Source organism: Drosophila teissieri, chromosome 3R (genome assembly GCF_016746235.2).
Source record: "Drosophila teissieri strain GT53w chromosome 3R, Prin_Dtei_1.1, whole genome shotgun sequence".
In the NCBI taxonomy this organism is placed as follows: domain Eukaryota; kingdom Metazoa; phylum Arthropoda; class Insecta; order Diptera; family Drosophilidae; genus Drosophila; species Drosophila teissieri.
Genome location: NC_053032.1, coordinates 13,734,481 through 13,761,428, shown reverse-complemented (window position 1 = coordinate 13,761,428; position 26,948 = coordinate 13,734,481). Strand labels below are relative to the sequence as shown.

The 26,948-nt window shown below is 40.1% G+C and overlaps 1 protein-coding gene across 1 annotated transcript in view; it reads left to right on the top strand.

The window, feature by feature from the left end:
- Nucleotides 1–2,807: 2,807 nt before the first annotated feature.
- Nucleotides 2,808–26,948, top strand: part of LOC122621325 — a 32,526-nt gene continuing 8,385 nt past the window's right edge. Inside the window, exons 1-2 of the mRNA XM_043799157.1 lie at nucleotides 2,808–2,903; nucleotides 26,433–26,592. Coding sequence (XP_043655092.1) covers nucleotides 2,855–2,903; nucleotides 26,433–26,592 — 209 coding nt within the window. The 5' untranslated portion in view covers nucleotides 2,808–2,854. The remainder of the gene's footprint in view (nucleotides 2,904–26,432; nucleotides 26,593–26,948) is intronic.

The following is a 26,948-nucleotide window of genomic DNA, read 5'->3' as shown; positions in this document are numbered from 1 at the left end:
TGCTCATGTGTGCGTTCGAGTATTACTGGTGTGTGAGCGTGTTGTGGTTGTGTGTGTGAGTGTTATATGGGCGCCACAGCAGCGGCTTAACTTATTTTCCACAAAATTAAACCATCAAAAATTTGCCAACAACAATGTTGGGGTAATTTATTTGACTCATGTGCTGCTGTTAGCTCGCCTGTTGTTTGGGCATAGGAAGACACAGCAACAGCAGAATGGAAAAAAGAACACACTTACAACCACTGTGAGAAAGTCTGTGACTGAGCTAGTTTAAAATTGACTTCTTCGAATTTTTCTGTGGCTTGTTGGCATAATATTTTATTATTTTAAATTAGTGAGGAGTGCTAAATAACTTCTTAACGAAAATGTAAAAAGTAAATTATTGCTCAGTCTTTTCTGAGAGTGCAGTGCTTACACACTCACAGGGTCCTATTCAAGCCCTTGGCGTTAGTTGTGGCTATGGTTATGTTGGTGACGCTGCCGCAGCCGCAATGGCTAACACGTACACACCCAAACGTACAGCAGTGTATATAGCAGTACATGCACACATGCAAGAGACTTTGACCAACTCATTCACTTCGTCTTCTTCTAGCGCCCTTTTGTTGAAATTAAATAAACAGAGGAAGCATCGTAACCCTTGCCACGCCCCTCTGTCTACCAAGCGATGATGAATTGATGATAATGCCGCTGGGGACTTAGGCAAAATATTGCACGAAATTCGTCGCTGTTTTTAGAAGGATCATACCTTTTTCTGGCATATGAACTTGGCTTTGAAAAGAGTTAAGCGTTCATTTATTTACATACATTTTGCAGTTTTTTTTGGAGCCCGAGTTGCCCGCGGGCTCGGTTTATTAAGTCTGGAGTGGTGAGCCTTGTTCTCCGACTCTCGTGCAAACTCCGCTCACCCCAGGAAAACTTTCAGTACACTGAAAAGTGTTTTACCATTGTAGCAAATTAAATGGTGAAATACTTAATTCATAGATATATAAATTATAAATATTTGTATTTTTTGTTTGCCTTAAATGATGAATTAATTAGAAATATTTGGTAAATAATGTCGTTTTTTTGTTTTCAAATAAATGTTAAGCTACTCTTTCAATGTACTAGACCCGGTCCAAGTTGGCTTTGTTGCCATTGCCGTTGGGCTAAGCACAGCCAATTTCATGCAAAGTTGGATGCGCCCTTATCCCATCCTCCAATGACCTGTTCCACGTCCTTGATGGATGACTTTTGACGCCCGGCAACGTTTGGCGGCCAATTTGATTTGGGCCGCAATGGGGAACAGAAAAGACCGATCCCAGGACCCCTCGGCAGTGCCTGCAGCTCACAACTGTCGATTTGTCAGACATTTGGCGTGGGACTTCAAGGCTGCCAAAGTGACAGGGGGAATAGCGAATGAGCCCAAGTAGCCTGCAGTGTATTACAGATTGGCTTTTGAATTGTTGGCATTCCTGTGTGCTGTAGCCAAAGCGATGGCACAAGATGGATGTGCTGGCTAACTGACTGCCAACTGGGCGATAATGCAGCATCTGGGTATAAGGTCCAGAACAAATCTGTGAGCTAATGTGTTCAATTATTTTAAGAAAAGTTTTTTTATAGCTTTACAGTGAAGCTGTATAATTAAAATTTTTTGAGAAATCCCCCATTTTAAGCATTTCCTAACACCCTTTTAAACATATAAAAGCATAGATCCAAATAGAATAAAGCAGCATTCTTATTCACGCTTCCTTATGCATTGGCTCAGTTTTGAGGGCGCTCGCATGGCACAAAGACAATCCGCATGACGTATACGCCACATGGTTCACGGGTGTCACGGCAACTGAGAACTGGTAGGTGGGATCTGGTGTGGCATCTGGGCTGGCAGTTTTCGCCTCTAGCATCAACCTGCTCTGCATGTCTCGTCTCTCCTGTAAGCCAATGCTAAAACAGGCCAAAGCCAACGTCTGAAAGTCGAGCAACGAGACAGACGCCAAATTCCGAAAACGCAACAGTCTACAGGAGTAAAATTGGGACTTGATTATAACATTAAGTAATGCTAAAACAAGTTAATTTCTAAAGATGTCTTCTTAGGCCCTTAAACGATAAGGGCTTGTGTTATCGAGCATTTCAAGAAGCATATGTAATCAAAATATTAGCACTTTACATATATGATTATAGTTTTAGAAATATACTACAGACTATATATAAATTAATTACTTTCTGATGCTAAAGCCAATCTTTTTTTCTTGTGTAACCATAAAGCCAAATAACAACAACGAGAACAGTCACAGCAGCAACGTGGAGCCCACGAACGATAAATCTTTAACGTGGATTTCATGCATGTAAGCCAGCCAAGGACTCTCAGTCACAATATGATGCATGAGCCGAAAGCGGGTTTAATATGTAAACTTCTTAAGAGCGCAGAGTTTTCAGTTGCAAAACTGCAGCAGCGTTAATTTGCCCAATAAAATGCAACCAGCTACGAGGAGCAACTAGCAGCTAGCGCCGCCATAAATATCATCAGCCACTGAGAGTCGTGGAGCAATGAAACGCGCTTTCCGCGGGAAAACAAAGGAAAAACCAAGGGGGAAAAATCAACAGGGAGAGCACAGCGGGTGGGACGCCGCATTTAGAGACAGTCAAACTGGCAGCCATCGGGCACAGTCCTTCCTGAGACTGGGCTCCCTGCTCTCTTGCTTCTGCCACCCGACTTCCTGCCGCCGCCTCCTTGAGCCGAGCATTTCCGCTTCTTATCGCGGCAATGTAAACGCGTTTCCGTTTAGGACTCAATCCCAGGCTCATTTCGCAGCATCGGGAAGGGCATTAAACTAGCAGCTCGGCGCTGGATTACAAGTAAATTGGAAAGGATTTGAAGATGAGCCTGCTGCGCCTGCTTGGTGCCCTGCTGCTGGCCACATTCAATGGTGAGTGCACTTGGAGAAAGTATTCATTTGACCAAATATCAAAAATATTACATTGTCTCAAAGACAAAATAATTTCTAAAAAGATTTAATGAAAAGACAGAATATAATGGGAAATATTTAATTATTACGATTGTGATAGCAATATAATTTATTACGTATCAGAAATATTGAAGTATAGGATTAAAGACAAATATACAAGTACCATTTTATCCCACATGACTATTTACCATTTGGGGTACATTTAAATGAAGAATATTTATTTTTTCTGAGTGCTGAATTCAGAGCTGTTCGAAATTTATGAACATGATTAACGGTAAGCCCATCCCCACCCCAAAAGTGTCATAAACGCTTGGATTTCGCCCGATCTGCGCGATTTATTTGCGCTCACAATTTATTTGCACAACTATTTACGAGCGTTGGCATTGGCAATCATAATAACAGCACAGCACGAGAACTGTGGCAGCAACGATTCAATATATGTTGCAATTTGCATCGACAACTACAATAAATTTATCTTAAATGAACAAACATTTTTCTTGCAGCTTTGCCGCCTGACTGGCAAATAAAATGCGATATGCCAAAGGCTTATCGTTGCCACAAAAGGCTGTGCCGGCAAAAACAACAATAAGTAATAACCAAAGCTGCACACAAATTACACCAATGCAGAACCCTCGACGGCACTCACAATGCATTTCAATTTGTTAAAACATCCGCTCACTCACATGCCCACTATACGAGGCCAGAAGTGCATAAAGATCCCATGAAAACAGTTTGAAAATAACAATAAAAAAAGGCCAATTTTCATCATATAAATTGCGGAATTTCGTCAAGCATATTTGTCAAATAATAAACACATGTGTGTTCATAAAGGATTTTCTTCTTCTATTGTGCATTTTTTTATTGATGGGAAATAGGAAGACCAAGATATCTCCAATCAAAATATTCATTTAGAAAATTCAGATCAAATTGCAAGATAATCTATGAGTTCGGCAATCTTGAATTATATGTCACAATGAGTTTCCTTTCAGCTCGTTCTTTTATTGAAATACACAACTAATTGACAATTATTTTTGGGCTGTGATGACATTCCCCTCAAGACAGAAGAAATCAAATGATACTGCATTTTAATTTGTTATATCTTTTATATTTTTTTAATATTTAAGTATTATGACCGACAATTTTAAATAATAGAAACCATTCAATGCAACTGCATACAAATAACCCAAAGATACGAAACAAGTCATTCAAGGAAATCAACAAGATCGAGCGAATTTAAATTCATTAAATCATTATTGATATTTATTCTTTTTGCAATGCACGAATGGCTTAATGACTTAAAATAACTCAGATGTGAAGAGATTTTCTGGCGATTATAAAGCCGAACGCAGCGGCTACTGAATCAATCCGAAATATTTGCATGGCGAATAAAGTATTTTGATTTCACTTGGCTCGCAAACAGGCTCCATAAAAATGTGTCAAATGCAAATTACGTATATAAATAAGAGCAAATATATGAATCAACAAATAAATATGTCGCATCAAGAGATATGTGCGCTGGGCACCCGCATCTTTGTGTAAAAGTCAATTTGCTGTCGCCGCCCGAAAGTCGCGAGTGCCATAAACATGGCGAAATGTGCGTGAGACCGCAGCGCCGCAGCAAACGCCATATGCGAATAAATAAAAATCGAGCGCGAGAGCGGAAAATGCAAAATAATTGCATATTTATGTGCGCCCGGCCACTGAGCCAAAGGAACTGGCGTCTGAAAAGGACGAAAGTCCTGCGCGCTACCAACGGCGAACGGCGAACTGCGAGCTGCAGCCATAAATCCCAAGCGGCTTGCCCGCTTTTAATACCGCGAATCCCAGCTCGAAATGCGCAAATGTCTGACTGCTCGTAATATTCGCCATACGCCGTCAAAATGCTCGGCCGGGGGCGTAAATTTATTTCAATTAAATAAATATGCATTTGCCGCTCTTTTTGCGCAAGAAACGGACTTCAAGGGCGGATTTATCAATACGTTATGTAAATCTGGAAGCCAGTAAGCTTAAATGAAATAAATTCTTATACAAATATAAAACAAGAATTAAATACATTTTTTTTTAATTGGGACTAGAAGGAATATACTTTATCTCTCACTATGTAAGTAAAATAATTATAGCTAAACATTGTTATGTGTATTAATTTATTGTGTTGAGTTCTTAAACATGCTAAGTGGATTATAATTATTAAAAGTTGTCCACAATTGTCACAATTAATTTGCTGAAAATAGAAGATTTAAATGAATGCAGTAAAATTTAAAGACCCAGCACAGCATCTTAAATCGCTTGAAAGGATTGCCGTAATTAGTAGAAAATTACCGAGGGTTGATTGCGCAATAATCCACCCCCTTTATCACTCCCAAGTAAGGAACACAAAGCCAATGAAATTAACTAAAAATCAGTCAAGAGCATGAATGGCAGCGTTTTATCTGGTCGCTTGTCTTTCGGCCATTATCTTTGCGTTTTGTGCGGCGGAAGAGGAAGCGCATTTGATGATAATAATAATAATAATAACAGCGCCAACACTTGGCCATTGTTTTAGTGGTAGCCAAGCGAAAAAGCAGCAACAACAAGATGACACTTTAATAGCACAAATGCGGAACTAAACAAAAACCAAAATCAACGAAAAATGGGTGTGGAAAGCGACTCCCGCCAGCTGTCATAATGAAACTGTCAAGGACAATAGGGGGCCAGCGGAAATACAAAGTGTACGTGTGCCCCTCTGGAAAAGTTCCACCGAGCGCCCCTGATTTTTCCCGACACCCCCTTTCGCATCCGCCACTTTCCGGTTTCTGCGATAAAAGCGACAAACGAAAATTCTGTCTGACGGGTAGAGGCCATTTATAAGAGCATCAGTTACAATAACACTGCAGGGCGGCCGGGTGGCCGGGCGGCAGGACGGCTTGGTCTAAGGGGGCGTGGCCCTCACAATAGCCGGGCCATTGTCATAAATTAAAAATGAGGAAGTGTATGAAAATAAACAAAAAGCCAAACGGCCCAGCCAGCTAGCCGCAGCGGAAATACAAAAAGCGTTGATAAATAAATTTCTAACAAAACAAACAGCTTTCAGAGAAAAGGCATCCCGGGACTCAAAGTCAACCCGAAGAGTCCAAGAAAAGATAGGGCGGAAAACGTGTTGACCAGGTCAAGACTGAAGATAATGCAATTGCGCACATTAAAGTATAAAAGAAAAGTTAAGTGCCTAAGTAACTAAAAGAAGGGGTATAATAAAAATAATTAGGACATAATTTACAAAGAATATATATAACTTTCTTGAGTTTCAAATACATGTATAATTAAATGTATAATTAAATATTATTTGTACATCGTTAACGGCTAAAATTGTGCCTCACTTATAATTGCTTAAAATTCCCTTACGCTACCCAAACAAACGGCACTGTCGAATTTTCCCAATTAAACTATTTTGGCCAACGCCTTAAAGTTTTAGTTTAAGGCAATGCCGACATTCAACGCGAGCCACAAATTTCACAGTACGCGTAGAATGTGTCGTAGCACTCGCACTTCGTGCCCCCCATTTCCTGGCCAATTCCTTTCATGCCACTGCAACAGCATCAGCTACATTGGCCAAGAGACTCTGGGCGCAGTGGCCAGCGGCAATGTCCAAAGCCGCTGCGGCTTTGATGGAATTTGGGAAAATACTGCACAGGGACGACTAGCCACAAAAAATAAGCAAGTAACTTACATTTAAGTCCGACTTGGAAATGCTCTTAGTGGTTGATTGCATTGAAGTAATAATTGGTGCTTCAAGAAATAACAAATAAGTGGAGCGCACATTTTGATATGAAATATATATGAGATGGCAATAATAGAAAAAGTTTGAAATATAAATGCTTACCCCAACAATTTCATAATTGTCGGAACCCAATTTAATAATTAAGTCACACACATATTACGCAGTTTTAGAGTAAATGTAATACAACGCAGTTTCGATAAGCAGGTTCACTTTAATAAAAACAACTATAGGGCTCGTTCCTGCACATCCCCTGACCATTTCGACGACAGTTTCGTTTCTGCTTCCGAAACCAGGACCAGGACCGTTGACCATATCCCAAACGCTTTATTCTGTATTATGTACGATATTTTGTTTCTATTTTATGCGGCTTATTTGGCTCGCATGCCACGTCGAGTTTTTAGGTTTTCAGACCCGGGTGCAGATTCTCGTGGGGCTTTATTTTGGCTTTCGGCATTTGTTTAAATTAAAGATTATGCACAAGTGAAAAAGTAGCCATGCGAGCGCCATGAAGGGGAAGATATTTGAAATTTAAATATGCCAACCAAGCACGACCTTGGACCACGTGGCGTATGATGGATTTGGGACCGCATGACGTCAATGGGAGAGAAGTCTGTTGTTCGCCGTTTTCACTCGGCATCGTGTAAACAAGCAAATGACTTTAAATCGCTGGCAAGTAGCAACTGTACAATAAGCATAATGGCTGTAATCGTAATAAGCCATTTAGCACTTCATCTTTCCTGCGAGCAGCCTTTGCATATATTTATAATTCATATTCATATTGTTAATTCTCTGGGACACCCACCCCATCCCCCCTAGAAAACCTTTTTATCCGTCGCCTAGGGTAGCTGCCATAAAAGCATCATAAACATTTTACAGCAGTTGCAGTTGCTGCAGGAAACTGCCCAGCAAGCGGAAACGGTGCCGCTCCTCAGTGCCACCCTCATAATTGCAGCCAGCCATTTCACATTTTGGCCTAGTCCCGGAAAAAGAGGGGGCGTGGCACCGGGAATTAGGATGGCTTTATCGGAGGCAGGCCAACTGTGTTCACGTATTGTGTGTGTGGGTAACGGATTTTCAAGCTTTCAGGCTGACTGTTTCTTTTTCGCCTAAGCCGGCTGAAATATCAAATATCTAAAATATAAATATTTCATGAAACACTCATCAAGAGAATACACAAAAAAGCATACTACAAACATTTACGTATGAGCATATATTTTTAAAATCCTGAATATGAGCAAGTCATAAGCTAAGGCCTGTGAAATTAGAAAAACTACAAATCTAAACAAAATCATCGCAAAATGTTATGTTGGTTTCATTAAGCAAAATATATTCTCTTTTTGCTAAATAATATACATATGTATATATGTATTTATAATGCTATAACAATTTTCACTGTGCTGCATATCTAAATTTTTCTCAGGAGCTAACTTGTTGTTTTTTTCCAAGCTTTTCTAAGGTTGCTTTGGCCAGCTTGTGATTGGGCCAATTCCCCTGAAAACAAACTTGTATAACTGCCCTCGCGGCTCGCATTGTTCAACTGCTTGTTAGCCTCAGGTGTAAATTACAAATCTGAGCGGCGCATAATGAATGAGGAGGCGCTCGGCCGGTGGAGCGGCAAAAGAGGCGACTAAATGAAATGAAATCGCAGTGAAAACGCTTTCATTAAACATGCCAGAATGGGAGGTGCAAAAGTTTTCCCCTCGCCGACGATGGCGTGGCAGACAAAGAAGGCTGAAAGGGTCGGGCCAGGCCGATGGGAGGGAAAAGCGCGACAAACTGCGGCCAAGTTGATTAGAAAGCCGAGCAGAAAGTCTCGCCTGGGACTGGCAGGCAGCCTAATGAAAAACTTGGAAATTTACGGTCAACGAGTTGTCAAAGCGGCACCAGTAAAGCTGGGCACAAGTAGGGAAATGTGGGAAAACCGGGGAAAGAGGAGCTCGAAGCCTGCCCATAGTTTCAGAAACGCCAAGTCAAACAATTAAGACCAGCCATGTTCGAATGGAATGGGCGACAGGCGGTTTAAATAAATAATTGCCATCGAAATTAAGCAATGGACTGGGCTGCGGAGCAAGGGGAACCTGCTGATGGCCACCAGGCACAAAAGTTCACTGAAGAAAAATCTCCTACAACTGGAGCATAAGTCTTAAGGGACTCTTGGGTTCCTAAATTATTTAAGATTTTTTGAAACCGTAGCGAATACTTGACTAGTTTTAATCATCTGAGAATATTTTATTCATCCTAACTGCCATTTTATTTATTTACTTTTCAGTTTGATCCTGAGTTCGTTGGATATGAATTTGAACTTAAATCGTTTTATAATTTCCTTTTGTACTGATACTTTATAAATGCAATAGAAGGGGAAAATAGGATATCTCCCGCGGGTCCTTAAGCATTTTCCTATTCACTTCGCGACAGTTTTCTTTATTTAATAACGTCTTTTATTGCCAGTGTGAGTGCTGTAATCTCGCGGGCACCGGGCAGTTGAACAGTTGAGCAGTTGAGCAGCGGAGCCAAAGTGCGACGACATCGCGATGTGGAAGGGACAGTGGAACAGGACAGTGGAACAGGACAGCACAGGACAGGACGGACAGGACGACACGGTAATGCGCGGACACGGAAGCTCGGAGACTGGGACTCGGGCGATAGCAGGAGTAATGACAGGAAGTCCCGATAAAGGAGACAAAGAAAACGCATGCATTAACACAGATAACAGGTCATGGGAAAAAGCCGACTCCGGGGGCATTACATTGGGCCGGAGGACCCTGGGGGGCAGCTCCGCATAAAGTTCATTAGCGCTGATCAAGAGGCTACAGTTACCCATTCGAAAGTTCCGGAATCCGGAGAAATTTCAACTGGACCGTGGCCAAAAAAGAAGCCCGAGCCCCACATGGCCCATAAAATGCTATGTAAATTTACCACTCATTAATAATGCCAGCCCTCCCTCCAGGAAATGGTTTTGTGGCCTATTCGGCCAAATAGCAACTATTAAATTGCAATCAAATATTGCCCAAATTATAATAGTGGCCACAAAAAACCTTTTAGTCCCCAAAACCCCAAAAGCGAATGACAAAAGTTAATGCTAATGTGGCCTATGCAAAAATATACATAGATAAGCACAGCATTTTTAGGGAGGAGAGCCGTGGCTTTAACTGAATAACTCTTCGCTTATGAAAATCTGCAAGCAGAAAGAGTCAGAGGCGGAACCCAAAAATCGAATGGTAGTTATCTTTAAATTACATATAATGCTTGATTATGATTATTATTATAATTTATAAATGTTATGAAAATAGTTCCAAAATTGTATGCATAATTCTATAACTCAAATTAAGTAAGGATAAATATTTTGTTTAAGATCAAAGGATTTCTATTCCTTCTCGTCAATCAATATCAGTACCCTTTTTCATTTAAATTTCGCACACACCCACATGGGGTCAAAGGCTAATTGCCAGACCCTCACCGTAGTTTTCGTGACATCCCCACTGGTCACGTGCTCCTCGCTAGTTGGCACACACATAGCGAAATGGGAGGTGGGATTCGGAATGTGTGCCTGGCATTTTGGCGACCCAATCTTGATGCTATCATCAATTGTCAAATAACCAACTGTGTGAGATTTGCGCACCAGCTGTGGCCAGAAGCGTTGAAGCATTCATGGCACTGGAAATCAACGAATACGCACACATGTTACACAGTTACGCAGATACACAGGGGAAAAAAGGTAATATTTGACTAAATAGGTTGGAAAACAGCGTGGCTTTTTATAAATTTTTAACTGAACTCATCCCATGTGCGCGGTTATCATGGATTAAATTTCTTATGAAATTGTGCAACGTATTTTACATTAAATGTACATCGAAACAGGAAATTGAAATTTTTCCCTTTATGTACTTACGCATATATGTAGAAGTTTCCCCTCCGAACAACTCACTTTGTGGGTTATTTGTTTTGGTCATACGCTCATTTCGTTGCTGCTGCGAAAATCGAATGTAGGACCCCAAAGAACTCAGGATAACCAAAAAGGGAGAAGGCAAAAAGGTTCGACTAAACGATTCAGGGATTCAAGCACAGAAATCAAGAGCAGCAGCAGAGTAAACAAACGAAAGGGGAACCACAAATGTACAACGGACAACAAGCTACCAAAACCGAATCATGGCCAAAGGATCCAGCATCCCCACCCGAAAGTCCCAACTATTGGTCCTCTTTGTACTGCCAAAAAAAAAGAGCCCATCCCAAAAACCCAACCCAACCCAACCCAATCTCAAACGGCGAGCAACGAGCTGAGCAATCGTAAATCTTCTTATGTGCAGCAGCATTTTAACGATAATTTGCTTTATTGAAGCCGTTTAGATTTGGCTAGCAGAGCGGTCCAGTCTGCAGCGAACCGGACCACAAGTCAAACGACAACTAGAGCGTACCCATGTGTCCAGACTGGGGCGCAATCTTTACTCCTTCTTATCCTTGGGTACACTGGGAAAAATGCGTTTTAATAAAGGGAACTTGACACCAAAGATTGTCATAAACTTGCACAGCAGTCAAGGTGATAATAATATTTGGTTACTTTAAGATAAATCAAAATAAATAACATAAGAACTTGTTCATGGTTCTTGGTTAGTTTTCTGTCGGTGCGGTATTTGGCATCGCTTCCCCTTTGAATGTTTGAAACGTTTCCGTTTAAATGGTTTTTATAGCAAATTTATGTAGAGGAAAACACTTTTAAGGTTGACCAAAAGGACATACGCAGGAATCCATAAAAATAGCTGGCCAAACACATGCGACCCAGAGCCAAATCGAATCGAATCTGCGCTTCATCCCCCGGACTTTCAGAGGTGTGAACAAAGATTTGCCACTTTTGCCGCTCGTTTGACCGGGTTCTTGGTAGTAACTGGTAACTGGTAAGTGGCGACTGGTAGCCTGGTCTGGTCTCGGGTTTCTGGACCAATATGTGCCATGAATAATGGCCGGGCAAATTGCTCAGCAGCTTTCCAGCTAACTGGATTGCAGCAAATTGCCCAGTTAGCTGCTGCAGTCAGACATCCTGTTAATGTTTTGTCGAGATCACCACCCCCGATGCTGTAAAAATGTTACCACATCATTGGAAGTAATTACTGTGTCATTTGTCAATTGACTCGGATTGGTAGGTGGCCGGCGTTGATTTGTTGGCCCGACAGCTTAAGTAATTACATCTTAGCCGTATTAAGTGTGTGTTAAATGTCAGAGGTTAACTGCAAGCTTTTCAATTGATTTCAAAGGATTACATAACTTGACGGGGGCAAGAAAATAATCTCCTGAACTGCACTGACAGGTTTGCCTGTCATGAAAACATTTTAGGGCCACCTCAAAGTGCAATAACTCAATTCGTCAGTACTCGAGCCCATTTAATTAAAATATTTCATTAATTTGTATCACCGGACAGAAGGGCATAAACTCGCTTTATGCCACACATATACCCGAACACAGTAATTGTGAAAAATAGCAACGATGCACAAGCAACATAAATTCAGAGCAACAACAAGGAAGCTGTGTTAAAAAGCGAAGATATATGCATTCTTTACTCTGTTGCCAGAGCTTTCTTTTTGGCCCGGGTTATTATTTAAATTAATAAATATATTTCAGTTTTACATTAAGCCCAAAATGAAAAGGATGCTTAACTTGAGATTCCGAAACAGTTGCAAAAAGGAATGCCAAATTATGATTGAGTGGTATTTGCAGTAAAGATTCTTAAGTAGATTTATAAATACCAAGTAAATTGCAGCTGCCCTTTGGAGATGCTATTGGATTGGTTTTTCCTCTGCATTGTGTTGTTTATACTAGTTTCCCTATGACTACCTGGCTTTGCTTTTCTTTGAGTTGCTGTTGCTTAAGTCGGACTTGCCGTGCAATTCATTCATTCATTTCTTTGTGCAAAGCCATTATGTTTCAATAAGTTTAAGCTCAAGAACTTTAAGTATTAGGCCCCCTGCAGGAACTCTAGAAACTGCCCTTGACTCTCGCCATCACTTTTCCATTTTGCCAAAGGGGCTGTATTCGTTGTAGATCCTCTGCTTCTGTTTCTGTGTCTGGTCGGCATTGCAACTTCACTTAAAAAAAATTCAAAAGAAACTGAATGAAGAAGTGTTTCCCTTTTTTCTATAACAGGAACATGAAGTTTAGAAATAGGTTAGGTTAATTGCTTTGCTAATTCTGAATTACAATTGCGTAAGCACTTTATTTATACATCCGCCCGCCAATCAAACTGAAGTAATCATAATAGCTTAAATTCTTCCTGTGCGCTCCCTAGATAAATCGCTTAACAATTTATTACGGTTACATTTCTCCTGAACATTTTCTCCCAGTGTACTTTCTTACTGCTTTGCGCTGAGTGGCGTGCCTGGCATGTGACATTCGCCGGCATAAATGTCAACAACTATTTGTTATTGTTGTTGGCTTGCTGGCGCTTGTGTGTGCTTGTGTTGTTGGCGTTGCATGACTGTTGCTCCTAACTGGTTGTTGTACTTGCTGTTGCAGCTGTTGCTGTTGTTATTGTTGCTGTGGCAAGTGTGACGGCGGCTTTGGCTGTCAACAATGGCTGATGCCAACAATGTGACCGTCATGCCGTGGGCACTTCGTAGCGCCAAGACTTTGCCTCCGAGAGCCACTCAAACTTTGCAAAATTCCACCCCGCCCCCACACAGCACAGTGTGCTGAGCACACAGCCACACGCACAGCCGCACACACATTGCGTATACGCCGCGTGGTAATTGTAATTATTCTCGCTATTCAGCCAGATTTGTTAAGCCATTAGGCAACAGGTCGACCAGCATCCATATTAATGCCAACGCCCAGCTGAGCACAACGTACTTGGAGCTCGAATGGGGAATTCCGGAATAATTAAATTCATTTATGCGAGATCCCAAGCGTAGCACCAACTTCGGCCATAAAAACCCGAAAATAGCCATAATAATGATAATGATATCAATAACAATGCGCATTACGGGGCCATAGTTGAGCGGGCGCTTCATAAAAACCAGCTGTTAATATTTTTCCATTTTCACATCGATGTATAAATAAACACCACAAAACACAGTACACAAAAAATAAAAAAAAATCGAGGAAAAGAAGAGCAAAGGAAACAATGGCAAAATGCTTCCATATCAGAAAATTATTAAATATATTATGAAAAACTGAACCCTCCACTTATTGTCAATTGATTCACAAACCATCCGTTTATTGGACTATTTCAATTTGAGCCTTAGGATTTGGTAAATAACAATTTTTCGCATTTAAACTGAACCACTTTAATTCCCATACATACTGTATTTAATCCCCTTCAATAAAATTAAGTTCGTCAACCAATTTAATTTGCTGCTTCACTAGTAGATTCATATGTGCATCGGTTATAAAATCTATTCAATTAACCTAACAACGCAAAGATTACACTTCCTCTTTCCTTTCAAGTGCATGCATATAACACTTTAAAAGGTAGCCAAAGCGATATTATATTTAATAACCACTACCCGACACCAGCTTAAAGAGATCCATCGATTCAATGCAAATCGTTTTGAACCGAATAATGTTTATTTGTACTCCACTTGTCCTTTGTTAAATCATTGTAACACAGCACAGCTTAAAGTTGATCCTTTCCATTTATCAATGGCAGCTCCTTGAACGACTCTCGCTGGGAAATATGATTTATGTGTCCCGCAGCGCTTGACTACTCGCCTCCCATTTTCGCTCTTCCACCCAATTTTCCCACAATTTTCCCGCCCAAGCCAGAGGCCGTTTGAACTGTCGAAAGTTGTAAGTGTTGCCAAAGCAGCTTGCGCTGTTGCTACTAAACGAAATCGAAATCGAATGCCATCGTAATGGCCTCTGGGCAGACAACGGGCATAATTTTACACGCAGACTTTCAGACGAATGGACGAACGGACTTGAGGACCAGCCGCTCGTTTGTCTGGCTCAACTTCTTGTTATAGACTGGGGAAAAAAGTAGACAAATGAAAAACACAAATATAATAATATTGATATTTTAAAACAAGTACATAAGGAAATGGACTAAAGAGAATAACAAACTTATGAAAATTAATACTGATAAGCTTTTACAATAGTTTTTCGTATACAGTTTAGTTTTAAATCAACTAAAAAGGTGTTTCTCTGTGAGTCATCACTGTTTTCTTCAAGTGCACTCTCTTATTAACAGGCAGAATGAAATTTGGAAATTATAATGCCATCCGGCCGGTCGGCAAAGTTTTTTTGACCATCCAGCCGTCTGATGTCGTGGCGCCGACCCATAAATATAAATTTGATTTTTTATATAGCACTTTGATATGTACGCAGTGGAATCAACACTTTTCGCAAACTTTTCGCATCTCATCTCATTTCATCTTCGGAATTGGGATCCTGTTACAGCTGTTGAAAACTAAGTCGTATACGTGGGTAAATGCCAAAGGAAAAGCTTTAAATGCCGCTCAAGTTTCATTGCATCGTTTCGATTTGCATTAGTGGCCATAAAATATGTTCAAACTTTGGCAGTAAAATCAAATGGTTTAATTTAAAAAGTCGTTAATTTTATTTACTTCAGTTTAATGGCGGCAAATAAATGCAGTTATTGTCTTGCCGCTTCGTAGGATTATCTAAACAAGTAATTAAATATTCTTTAATGTGGCAAGTAATTGATTTAGGGTATTAACTAGAAGTTAATTGAAATGATTCGATCAGTCAATTATTGACTGTCATGGAGTAAAAAGTCGCACATATTCAAGGGTAGGAAATCAAAGTACTGGAAGAACAAATATAGTAATGATTTTTATATGATAAATTAAATATTGAAAATTAACGGCTTTTTTATATAAATCAATTATAAGATACTTCAGCGTTAGCATTATAATATACTACCTAGCGATTACGCCATAATTAAATTCATTTAAACTTTGAAAGATCGCACGTGTGTTAAGATATATACGGGAAAATGCCCAAGGTTATAATGAATTGTGATTTGCCGGCGAACTCAAGCTTTGGATGCCAATAGCCGTGAATTTTGGTTATTTGCCAGAGCTACGACTGCCATTGACAGTGATTTGCGTTTGGCAAAAACTTTTCCGCCATTTTCAGCGCTAGCCGGAAAAATGTCAGAAAAATACTCGGCCCATATGCGTGTTGAGAAAATTTCTGAGTTCTGGGTATAAGTGGTAGTACGGTGGGAGCAAACTTTTTCATTACGCAATTTTTGCCTATGTACATACGTTGCTCTCGGCACAGTGAGGGACTTTTTTCAAAATCACACTCATATATTCAGCTTTGCTTAAAAAGTTTTCTAATTCCATTAACGTTACGCACATGCTCAAGCTCCCCATCGTCCATTCCCCACTTCGTCCTGGCTCTGCTACTGTGGCCGGTGAAGTTTTGTCCCACGTGCACTTCGCCCTGGACAAAAGGACTTCACTGAAAAAATAATAAATAAAATCTATTTGTCAATACTATTATTGCTGATTAAAAAAACAGTTCTCATCAAGACAATAAAGATAACCAGCTAATTATGACTTTTGAATGTTAAAGCAAGTGCATAACATTTTTAAATGCGACTTGGATACAATAATATAATATGCTGCACCAAACATCTTATCTTTAATTGAAGCATATTTTGTAAAAAGAATATATCTTTCTACGCTCTCTTTACTATATTAATTTTAAATATTTTGTACATTTTTCCTTCAACATTTTTCCAAGTGGCGCATAGAAAACACAGAGCACATTTTGCGTGACTTTGCAAATTCAGACAATATTGTTTGGCTCCTTCTCTGCCGCTTTAAAGTGAAAAAAACAGGACAACGTCTATAATGAGCCCTAGTTGCGAACAGATTTCCTCCGCCCGCCGAAAGTCATTTTCTGCCCGGGGGATAAGTTTGGCTTTGTGGAGCGCTTTAAATCTGTGGGGAAAGTTAAGCATTTTTTCCACGTCTCATTTCTCAGCGCGATTGCCATGGTGAGGGACTGGATTTTGGGTTCCGCTATAATTTGACTTAATTTTTGTTAATAATTATTTTCGCATTTTCGGCATTGCTTGTGGTTGATGGCAGGCGGCGTTGCCCGGGCGAGGGATCAGAGTTAATTAGTTTGTAATTATTATAAATTGAAGATGAATGCTTGTGGCAAGTTTAATTGGATATTTGATGTTTTTAAATTACGCAAAAATGAGCGTGAAAAATTAGCGCCAGCTATCTGGCCATATCTTTATCGCCAAGCCCCAAGCCAGTCGCAACGAGGGGTAAATTAATTTTTAATGCCTTGGCTTTGTCACTTGGCCCCATATTTATGTTCTGAGCCAAAGCAGCTGCCTTGCGACCGAGCTGCATGCTTTTTGTGTCATCGACCGCGCTTGTGTCACACGTGCCACGCCCATACCCAGTACAGTGATACCTGGCGCAATGAAGGCGAATATGTAACCGTATATTATATCACTATTACATTGTTAGATATATTTATCTAGTAATATCTTATACTAAATAGTTGTTCAACCCGTTGATGCTTCACTGTGGATTCAAGTGGTAGGGGCTGCATCGCGTTCGGTTTTGTAGAGAGGGCGGCAAACAATTAATCATAATCTCGTGTAGTTGCACAGCCAAGTGCCTGGGCCACGTTCGCAGCAGTTTTTCATAGTAGCGAACAATAAATTTTAGAGCCGCCGGCCGCGTCTTGAGCAGTCATAACTTTGAATCAAGAACGCCACGTAGCCTGGTACACCAACTCCTACTCCTCCGACAACTCCCAGCTGAGGGTGAAAATATGTTTAAATTTTACTTTAGTTTGCCCCAATCGTGTTATTGTATTATCATTTTCCCTATGTGCCACCAAGCCACGTACATTTGTAATAATTTAACATGAAATATGCTCCGGAGGGTGTGGGAGTATGATAAAGTCGTTCGCTTTATTTATCCCCCATTGTTAATTCAATAAGGTGGCAATTGCGAGTAACTGCATGCGTGCCCAACTATTTGTCCTCATAAATCTATTCTAAAGTTTTCATTAAGCAATGTAAAGACATTTTAATACCGGATTACGTACTAATATTTGTAATCTCTCGACAATATCATTACGGCTTATAATAAATAAAAATAAATCTCATATAAATTCAAACAACATTTGAGCTTATAATTCAACGCAGGTAGAAAAATATTTACTTTCCTTTAATTCATCTTCTCTTGCAAAGAATCCATTGAAATAATAACAAATAATTGCCTACAGTACTCTATCTATAAATTTAACCATTTTAAGTGGCGTGTATATTTGAAATGTTCTTTGTTTCCCTAGTGCACTTGCACTATACTTTTGCTGAAGATTTTTTGCAAAAGCTCTTTCACTTCCCCTGAGTCGAGAATACAGACGTGTGGTGACCACACTGAGCCCCAAAAGTACGCATCTGTATGCAAAAGTACACAAGTTCGGTTGAAAAACTTGAACCCTTGGTGTTTGTTTTATTGGCAATGATACACACAATTGTTTGTGTGTCCTGCCAGGGAGCGAGACAAACTCCGTTTTCCTGGTACTGCTTCCATTTCCATTGCCAATTCATTTCCATCTGGCCCTCTCCCTGGCCGTCGTCCTGGCCATCACCATTACCCTGTTGTTTTCTTTGGATGCCCAAATTGATTCTATTGGCTTTATTGTGATAAGGTCAAAAGTTAATGTAAATGTTGTGGCCCTGTGCACTGAGACAGTTTGCTGGGGGTTTCGGGTTTCCAAATTAAAACTTCCAACTTTACTATTCTTTTTGATGTGGCCGTAAGGGTCTTTCCCTCTGATAAACTCTGATCAAAGTAAACTGGCACCAGGGAGTCGATCTACGAGGCAGATATGCAACTTGGTAGCACATGAGCTGGTGTCTGACCAAAAAATAAACAAATGGTTCTGCATGTGGCAAGAGTGACAGTTCAGTTGGATTTCGGGTACTCTGAGCTAGATTACGACAAATCAGAAGTAGCAAAATAATAACTCATGCTTCGAACTCTGCTTAAATGAAAGGTTTGTACTCGTTTAGGCTTAAGAAAATATTTCACTTCAGTGTTGTCTTAAACGTATGTATTAGGTGCCATGTCACGAGCTGTTAAGTACATAAAATGTAACCTGCAAACTACTTAAGTTTTGCTCAATAGCTAAAAAAAAGTGTTTTCTTCCAATTATAAATGGATTTAAATTCGATTTTGAAATATTTTTACCACTAATTGGCACACACACCACGCATAAATATTAAATAATAATAAAATTGCAAATATTAAAACTGACAAAGGTTCACAACCATAAAAATCTCCTTAATTATTTTCCAAGTTTCCTACTCAATAGCCTGCTCTTATTGCTCTTTCTACTCTGCAAAAACCTCTGAAGCGGAGCTAAATTTAAAGAGTTAATTTCCTCTTCTCTCATGCCAGACATCCAACCACATACTATTGAAGCAGACTTTTTGGTTTGTGGATGAAGGAGTCAAACTGAGGCAGCTAACTGACAGCAATGCCGTGTCGATGTCAAAAGCATCCATTCTCCACTCAATCCGCCTGAAAACCATTGCTCCAGCTCTCCCCACTGAACCATAAAAAGCAATGCCAACTCCTCCTGCTGGATCTCCGGATCTCATCCTTGTCCCGCTGCCGGAGAAGTCTCAGTGGTTGGCTTTGGCAAAGTTTTGTGCGTAACATGAAAAACTTCGATAAATTCACAGTTGAAACAATTACCATGAATTTTATCAAAAATGATACGCGCTGTTCGTATCCGACCATGCAGCAACAATATTTTTTAATGCACTTTGGGGGAAAATGAAACGCAAGAAGGATACCGAGGCAGCTGCTCGGGATAAAGATCTGTGGGTTGGGGTGGGGCGTAACGGAAAAGCAGCAGCCCAGTGGAAGCCCAGGAAAAACCATGAGGAAAACCGAGGGAAATGCCTGACAGATAGACCAGGAGCCAGCGTGAAGCTGCCGAGATGCTGCTGCTCCTCCGTAAAATGTAAGCGCAAAATTGCTTGAGAAAACTTTCTCAACTTTTCAGCTAATATTTGACTTTGGCAAAATAAGCAGACGATGAGGAAAAAACAACGCAGCGACATTGCATCGAATGGGAAAAATATATATTTTCTTTAACATTATGCGACGACATTTGCGCTGATGTGAAAGTATCTTATGGATACAGAAATTCCCTTTTCTCCCTCTCTCTTCAAATTCCGCAGCATATGCAGTGGCAGGCCAATGTTTCGTTTCGACATTTATGGCTTTGGTAAAAAAAAATGTTGTGGGAAAAAGGTCCGGAAAATATTTATGCGTTGGCAAAGTTTTCGCCCTAAACGCTGCAATTGAAAATGAACATTAAAATTGATATTGGCCCGCAAGGCGGACAACTTTAATAGCTGTCAATTGCAGGCGAGTGAGCAAAGTTTTTACCTCTTGCTCGACATTTTTTTTTACTCGAATTTGTGTAAACTTAATATTTTGTTATTAGTTTTGCAAAAGTGTCCAATGGTTTTTATTCTATTGCACAAAGTCGCTGGCAGCGCGGCAAACTCAAATAGATTTTGAGTAGCTTTTCAGTTTGAGTCGACGTTAAATGAGAAAAGTTTCGCCGAGTGTTTGTTGCAGTTTTCCGTGTAAGTTGGCCGCTACTCCTTCGTGGCAGGTGAAGTGTCCTCTCACTGCCTTTATTTTGATTTTCCTTCTTCTCGTTTTCCAGCCGTTAATGATATTTTGGGCAACAGTTTAGCACGTGTACTCATTCATAGAATAATCAATAAAATATTAAACAGCTCAAATAAAGTTGGCCATTTAAATAAATTTCCAAGTTCTTGGTAAGTCTCGCTTGATATAAAAAAGTTCTTGAACAACAATAAGCTTTTAGAACAAATGTGAAGATTGAAATGTGTCAGACTACTGAGCTGTTCTTAAATTTCAATAACTTTTCCAATTGGCACACTTTTCCGTTGGATCCATTTCCCACATTTTTAGGCCACCGCATCACACTCGGAACTCTTGGCTCCGCCCAGTTTACTAATTTTAGTTTTGCAACTTTTTGTTGTCCAAAAAGAACAAACATACAGCCATATACACACACACACACACACACAATAAATAAACCCCAGCGTCTGTGGAGACCGTAGAAACAAGCAAAACTATGGGACGTGGGAAATCTACTGGTAGCAAAAACCAAGCCGAAAAAACAGGAGGAAAACTCCGCAAAATTTTTTTTAAAAAATATAGAAAGAAATGGAGGAAAATTAAGAGCAAACAAAAAAGGCAAGCGTCGCTCTCGCAGAGCCGAGCATATTGTATTGAGAGTTCGTTTTAATTAAAAGCAAAAGGAACGCCAAGAATGGCAGCGGCAGATTGCGGATTGAAAAGGTTACTGCAGCGCTGAATTTATAAAAATGATTAAAAAAGTTGCAAAATGCAAAATGCAAAAGGCAGAACAAACAATCACAAAAATTGCACAGAACGGAAATAAATTTAAGCAAAAACCGAATTTGTCAGACGGCGAAAATAGCGGCGCACAAAAGATGGAAAAGAAGAACAAATATTTGAGTGAAAAAGTATTCGCGAAACAGGAGCATAAACAATGCATTGCGGAATATTTGCATTGCGTATACGCCATGTAATAAATAAAAGTGGAAGTGGGATATTGGGAATGGGTACGGGTACGGGTATCTGAATGGAACTGAGCAAGTGGCTGCTCCTTGAGCCCGACTCTACAACTTGGCACCGGCAAACAGTTTCCAACTGAATGGCTTTGCAACCAGCGACTAGAGCTGCATTTGCCACAGCTGCCAAGGATCTCTGGCCATCCTATGTTCCACCTTTATCCACTCACTTCATACGCTTACTTTGGTCATTTTATTCAGGCTTCGAATTTCTCTGTCTACTTAGGATAATATGTTTAATTTGATACGTTTTCAAATTAAATTTTTATGTGCTAATAAGTAAGTATTATAAGTAATACTTTTTTTTATATATAACTTATGAACTTTATTATCTTGAAATATAAAATATAATATTTGATTTGAAATGGAAAAAAAAGTGGTTGAAAAAAATGGACATATTTGCTATAAGTTACTCTTATAAGTTACTCTTTAAATATTTTATTTTTTATAACTATTTGTACAATTTATTTTGCAAGGGATATTGCCCATTCGGCGAGTAAAGTTCTACGTTTCTTTCAGTTTTTCCATGCCATCATCATCGTCATCTTCGTCTGCATTCAACTTGCAGCTCGTTTGTGCCAGTTTTGCTCGTTTACAGGCTTTTACCTGAAACTATTACCTACTTGCCCGCTGAGTTGGTCGATCCTTGCCACGCCCCTATGCCTCTCGACTTTTCCCGCCCCCCATTTTACCCTGACGAGTTTTATTTTGCTACTGCAATCAAGTGTCGAGTCGCTGCATCGTATAGTTGCGAGTATGCAGTTTTTTAGCTGCAGAGCAGCTGCAGAAAGTTGCTCATCTGATTACATATTTATTCGCAATTTATGCATAATTCTATAACAGTTCAGTTCCTTCTGGGCTGGCTTTAATCAGCGGAGAAGTGAGAGATAACCTTTCGGAATCGAAGGCATGCCAGAAAACAGGCCCTTGGCAATCCATCAAGGCGTATCATGCTCGGGAACCCGCCCCAAAAACTAAAACCCCACCAATTCCCGAGTGTATAAAACTGTCAAGAGCTCGCATGGACTCTCCACAAAGAGGAAAAAATAACAACATAAAACACTTTACCATCTGATACTCAACGTTAAAGCCCTGCTTTAAGTCCCACCAACGAACTATTCGTGAAGCAAAAAAAAAGATGATGAATCTTTTGTTGTTTGCCCAACCTCCGAAAGCCACTAAAAATGTTAACTAAAGTGAAGGAAGAATATATGGCCTGATATGAACAAAAAGAAAAGTAGAAGGAAAGGGAAAGGGAAAGTAAATGTAACCAAGATGAAATGTGCGGAACTCCACCAGCAGCAATAACATGTTGAGCAAAAAATTATGATGGAAATGGGGAGCAGATGGAAATGGGACACGGAAAGCTGAGGCAACTTTGCAGGAGCAGAGGGCATTGACAAGCAGAAAATAGACCTGGCTGTGGCTCAGCATAAAACTAACAAGAAAATTCCGAGCTATGCATTCCATTCCATTCGGGGCGTAACGAATCATGTAACTAAGCTCTCACTTTTCGTTTTCTTTAAAATTACGAAAAGCAGGAGCATCTGTCAGAAGCCAAATGAAAACTGAGGAAAGGAAAAGCTTTTAAGCAAATGCTAATTAAACAGGAATATGTTTTAGGTTCTGAGAATGTTGAAACACGAGATATTTCAGCATTTGAAATGGCCATGTTCGATAAGTTTGATTTGTATTGTATAGACTTTCCATCAAAGGAATATTCATAAATCGTAGTTGAATATAAATTGCAGCATAGGCCTAGCTTTCTATATTTTTAAGTAACATGATTTGTAAGTGTTTTTAAAGAACATCCACTGAATTAATGTGTCATCAGAAAAAAGTGCCACATGTCAATGTCAACGGCGATGACAAAGATAAATTCTCCCAGCCAGTATATCTTTCAGTTTCCCTGCCCAGTAATAGTCGTTACGATTTAAATTTGAAAATAGCCCTGGGCTTGCTTTAAAATTCCAATTCTGTTTTGTAAATTTAATGCCCTGTTGAGAAGAACCAAAAAACTAAATGGCGCCAAATTCCGTCCGGCAATCAACTAAATTCAAAGCAAATTGTCCGCACAATGGCCCAAATGCCCGCAACGGGGCGGCCATCATGAATGTCCTCGAAGATACGGCAAGCCAACAACCTAATGCTCATTATTTTGCGCTTGAGAAATTTCTGTCTCGTCACTAATTCATCATTGTTTCGGCACATTAAATCCTTGAACGTCAACGCATTCATTATCTCATCGCATGTGAGCCGAGGGTCCTGAGCCAAATACTCTGCTTTTTGGCCAACTCATCGCCGGGCTCACATGGTCAGCTGTCTGTGCGTCTTTCTGTCTCTCTGTCTGTCTGTCATCGGGGTTCGTCGCCAGGGCATGCTTGAGTGATATTAACTGACCGACAATCAGTCAAGGGCAACTGGAGCACCAGCGGCCAAAGCAAAGTTGGCCAAAAGAGGCTTATGCGAGATTTTTGCGAGTTCCGCCAGCGGAGATAAAGGGGAGCATTCGAGCAGTAGGCAAGTTGATCACGAATAGCCTTAGTCATGTTTGCATATATTTTGTATTTAACCCTCTGTTTACCTGTGTGGCATATTTTAAGCATCGAGCACACTAGATCTAGTATTGGACTCTTTCATACAGGCTTTCTGTAATATTTTTGCCTTAAATAGAGAGAACTTATTCTGTTGCCTGGTGTATTTAGTATATCTTAGTAATATTTTATTTTATTTTAGTTTTTAACTCTAATGAAGTAGTTAATCGATTCCCTTATATAAAAATCCGTTGATTTATATCCCTGCCAGAGGAAAACTTTATTTGAACGCTTGCAACCAGAGGGTTAATATCCCTTTCAAGGATGCCTGTGCGGCTTGCATGTTAATTGCTTTCCAAGCTAATCGAATTTTTCGCCTGTCATTATGAGTAATGTGTCTAGGATGCGCAGTGCGCACATAAAGCAATTTGTCGAGAAGATTGCGCCGAATGGCAAATTGCTCTAAGCGCTCCGCAATTTAAACTATTCGTGCTTAACGACATACGGACATAAACAATAAAATCGCTTAAATGTAATCCCCCGTTGAATCAGCAGAAAAAAATATAAAAATAAAGGTATATGCGAACCCGACGTAATCATACATGTCATCTGGCCTTAATTTCGTATGCAAACAAAACATGATTACAAATGGCAAACGAGCATAGCAAAAAAAACATTTAACAGAATGGCAAAAAAAGGGTAAAGAAACAATATTTAACACGATGGCAAAAACTGATAAACAAAGGTATGCAAATATTCAAACTAGCAAATGTCAAATGCCCTTGCGGATAAATGCAAATTATAAACGGATTTCCACATTCGAACAGTGGAATAGGGCATATGTTTAAGAATTTGGTATTCCAAACTGGCCTTACTTACATTAAAGCGTTGAAAGCAATGTTGCTGATTGGTACTACGACTTAAGAATTAATAAACAAGTTACTCATTGCTACAAATGCAAACTGTGTCACGCAGTTTAGTGAACTTCGCTCCTTGGGGACGAATTTCATCCCGTAGTTGTCGTGGCAATAAATTCAGGTCATCCTGCGGGGGTGGCCAGAAAAAGTCATATTACATCGCTAATTTATGTAGCACATAAGTTAATTTCTGTTTGTCTGTTATTTGTTGTAATTAGCCGACGTTCAAGCCGTTGTCCCAGGGGCCATTAAAACTCGTCCCTGGCCGCCGGAAAAGCGCCATCCCATAAACAAACGAGAAACTGTTGCTTCCGCCGACAGCGCGTGAAAAAAGGACAGATACTGGTGGATGTACATCCTCGCGAAAGAGATGGCCGTAGTTCGTGCTAATTATTTTGTCGGTCAGCCAGAGTTCATAGTTCACATGCCCCAAAAGCAGCTGGAGAAAGGGGGAAAAGCGCCGCCCACTCGTGGCTGGTCCGTTTATATAATTTTTACTATCTGGCGGCCAAGTAATATAAACTTAATTAATACCCGCGTCGGCCGACGGGTCGGGCATTTGATTCATGGCCTGCATTTGCGAGGTCGGGCTTAAATGCAATAATGGATGTGGCGACGCGGAATAAAAATAAAAGTAAACGCATTAAAATGTGCCGAGTCTGACCTCTCACAAAGTGAGAAAGCGTAAAGGTCGAGCGGCGGGTCAGCAGGTCAGCGGCGCCCAAAGTCAAGGAATTAACGATGGCGACCTTTTTGGCACCTCTGCCTTTTGAAAAAAGGTTTTCGCGCTTTTCGGTGAGACCAGCGGGGGAAAATATTTCCAGAGATTTAAAGAACTTGTTTAAATTATTTAATTGTTTGCCTGCCAAGTGATGTACTTTTAAATGCCTTAACAATTGATAAATAACTACAAAGGGGGAAAGAGGTAAAATCATATTGCAAAGTTATATAATTAATAATTAGTGAGTTATTAAATTGCAGGAATTATTACCAGAATGAATTTACTTCCAATCCTAATTTCTGCGATACATTCACACACAGTTTTGCCGCACATACTATTTCGAAATCAAAAAAGAAATCACTTACCAAACAATGAAATCCATGCGGATAACGAAACAAAATCTATTATTTTAAGTTCTTCATGCGCCGGTCCTTCCCGTCCTGCCCCGAATCGAGTCCAAATTTTTCCGCCCACGTGGCAAGCTCGCACTTATCAACAGCTTACCGAATAATGCCCATGGAATCGGTTTCCGTTCAGGATGCATTCAGTGCTGGCAGCTTGGCTATAGTTTAGCTGAATAAAAAGTACTCTTGACTAGAAAACGTATTGCATATTTTTTTTACCATAGGACATGATAATCAATGTATTTGAAAATGGATTTCAATGTGTAAGGAAAACAAGAAAAGTATTTTTAAATATCTGGCTGGAAATGATAGTACTGTCTTACTTATTGTAAATATATTTGTAATCATTACTTTGTATAGATGTTTTTAAAAAGTATTTCAAAGACATGACCTTGTATCCTAGCTAGTTTCTTTGCATCTTCTTCTGATCTAAATTAGCTTGTAAGAAACACACATGAAGAATATTTTCGACTTCTTTCGTTAATGCTGGCTGCACTGGTTGCACTGTCGTTGCAGGAATGGCTCCCGTGCCCGCGGAAGGACTGCACCTGTCCAACCTGTCCGTCCCGCGCATTATCGACGTGGCCCAAAAGGCGAAACTCTTCTGCAGCTACGCGATGGGCAATCGGACGCTGAACTCTGTCAAATGGTACAAGGATGGCCTCGAGTTTTTCAGGTGAGCCAACCCGCCGGCTGTGGCCGTAGACCAAATAAAATTGCACCCACCCTTCCATATCTGGAGCTCTTGAGCTCGCCAACCCGAACACGAGCACCTACCATGAAAATATTTTTCGGCATTCGGTTTGAAATAATAAAATGTCGCCAGGGAGCCCCGGAGATTGGGAGTTGCGAAATGTGCCGGCGCATTCATGCAGATTTTATGGCGCAAATTGAAAACGTCATGAAACTGCAACACTGTCCGCAACAAAGTAAATTCCCACCAACTCCCAAAAAAAAAGATAAATTAAAAAAAAAATAAAAACAAAAAGGAAAAGGAAATAATGGCAGTGGGCTGGGTCGCTTGAAAGTGTC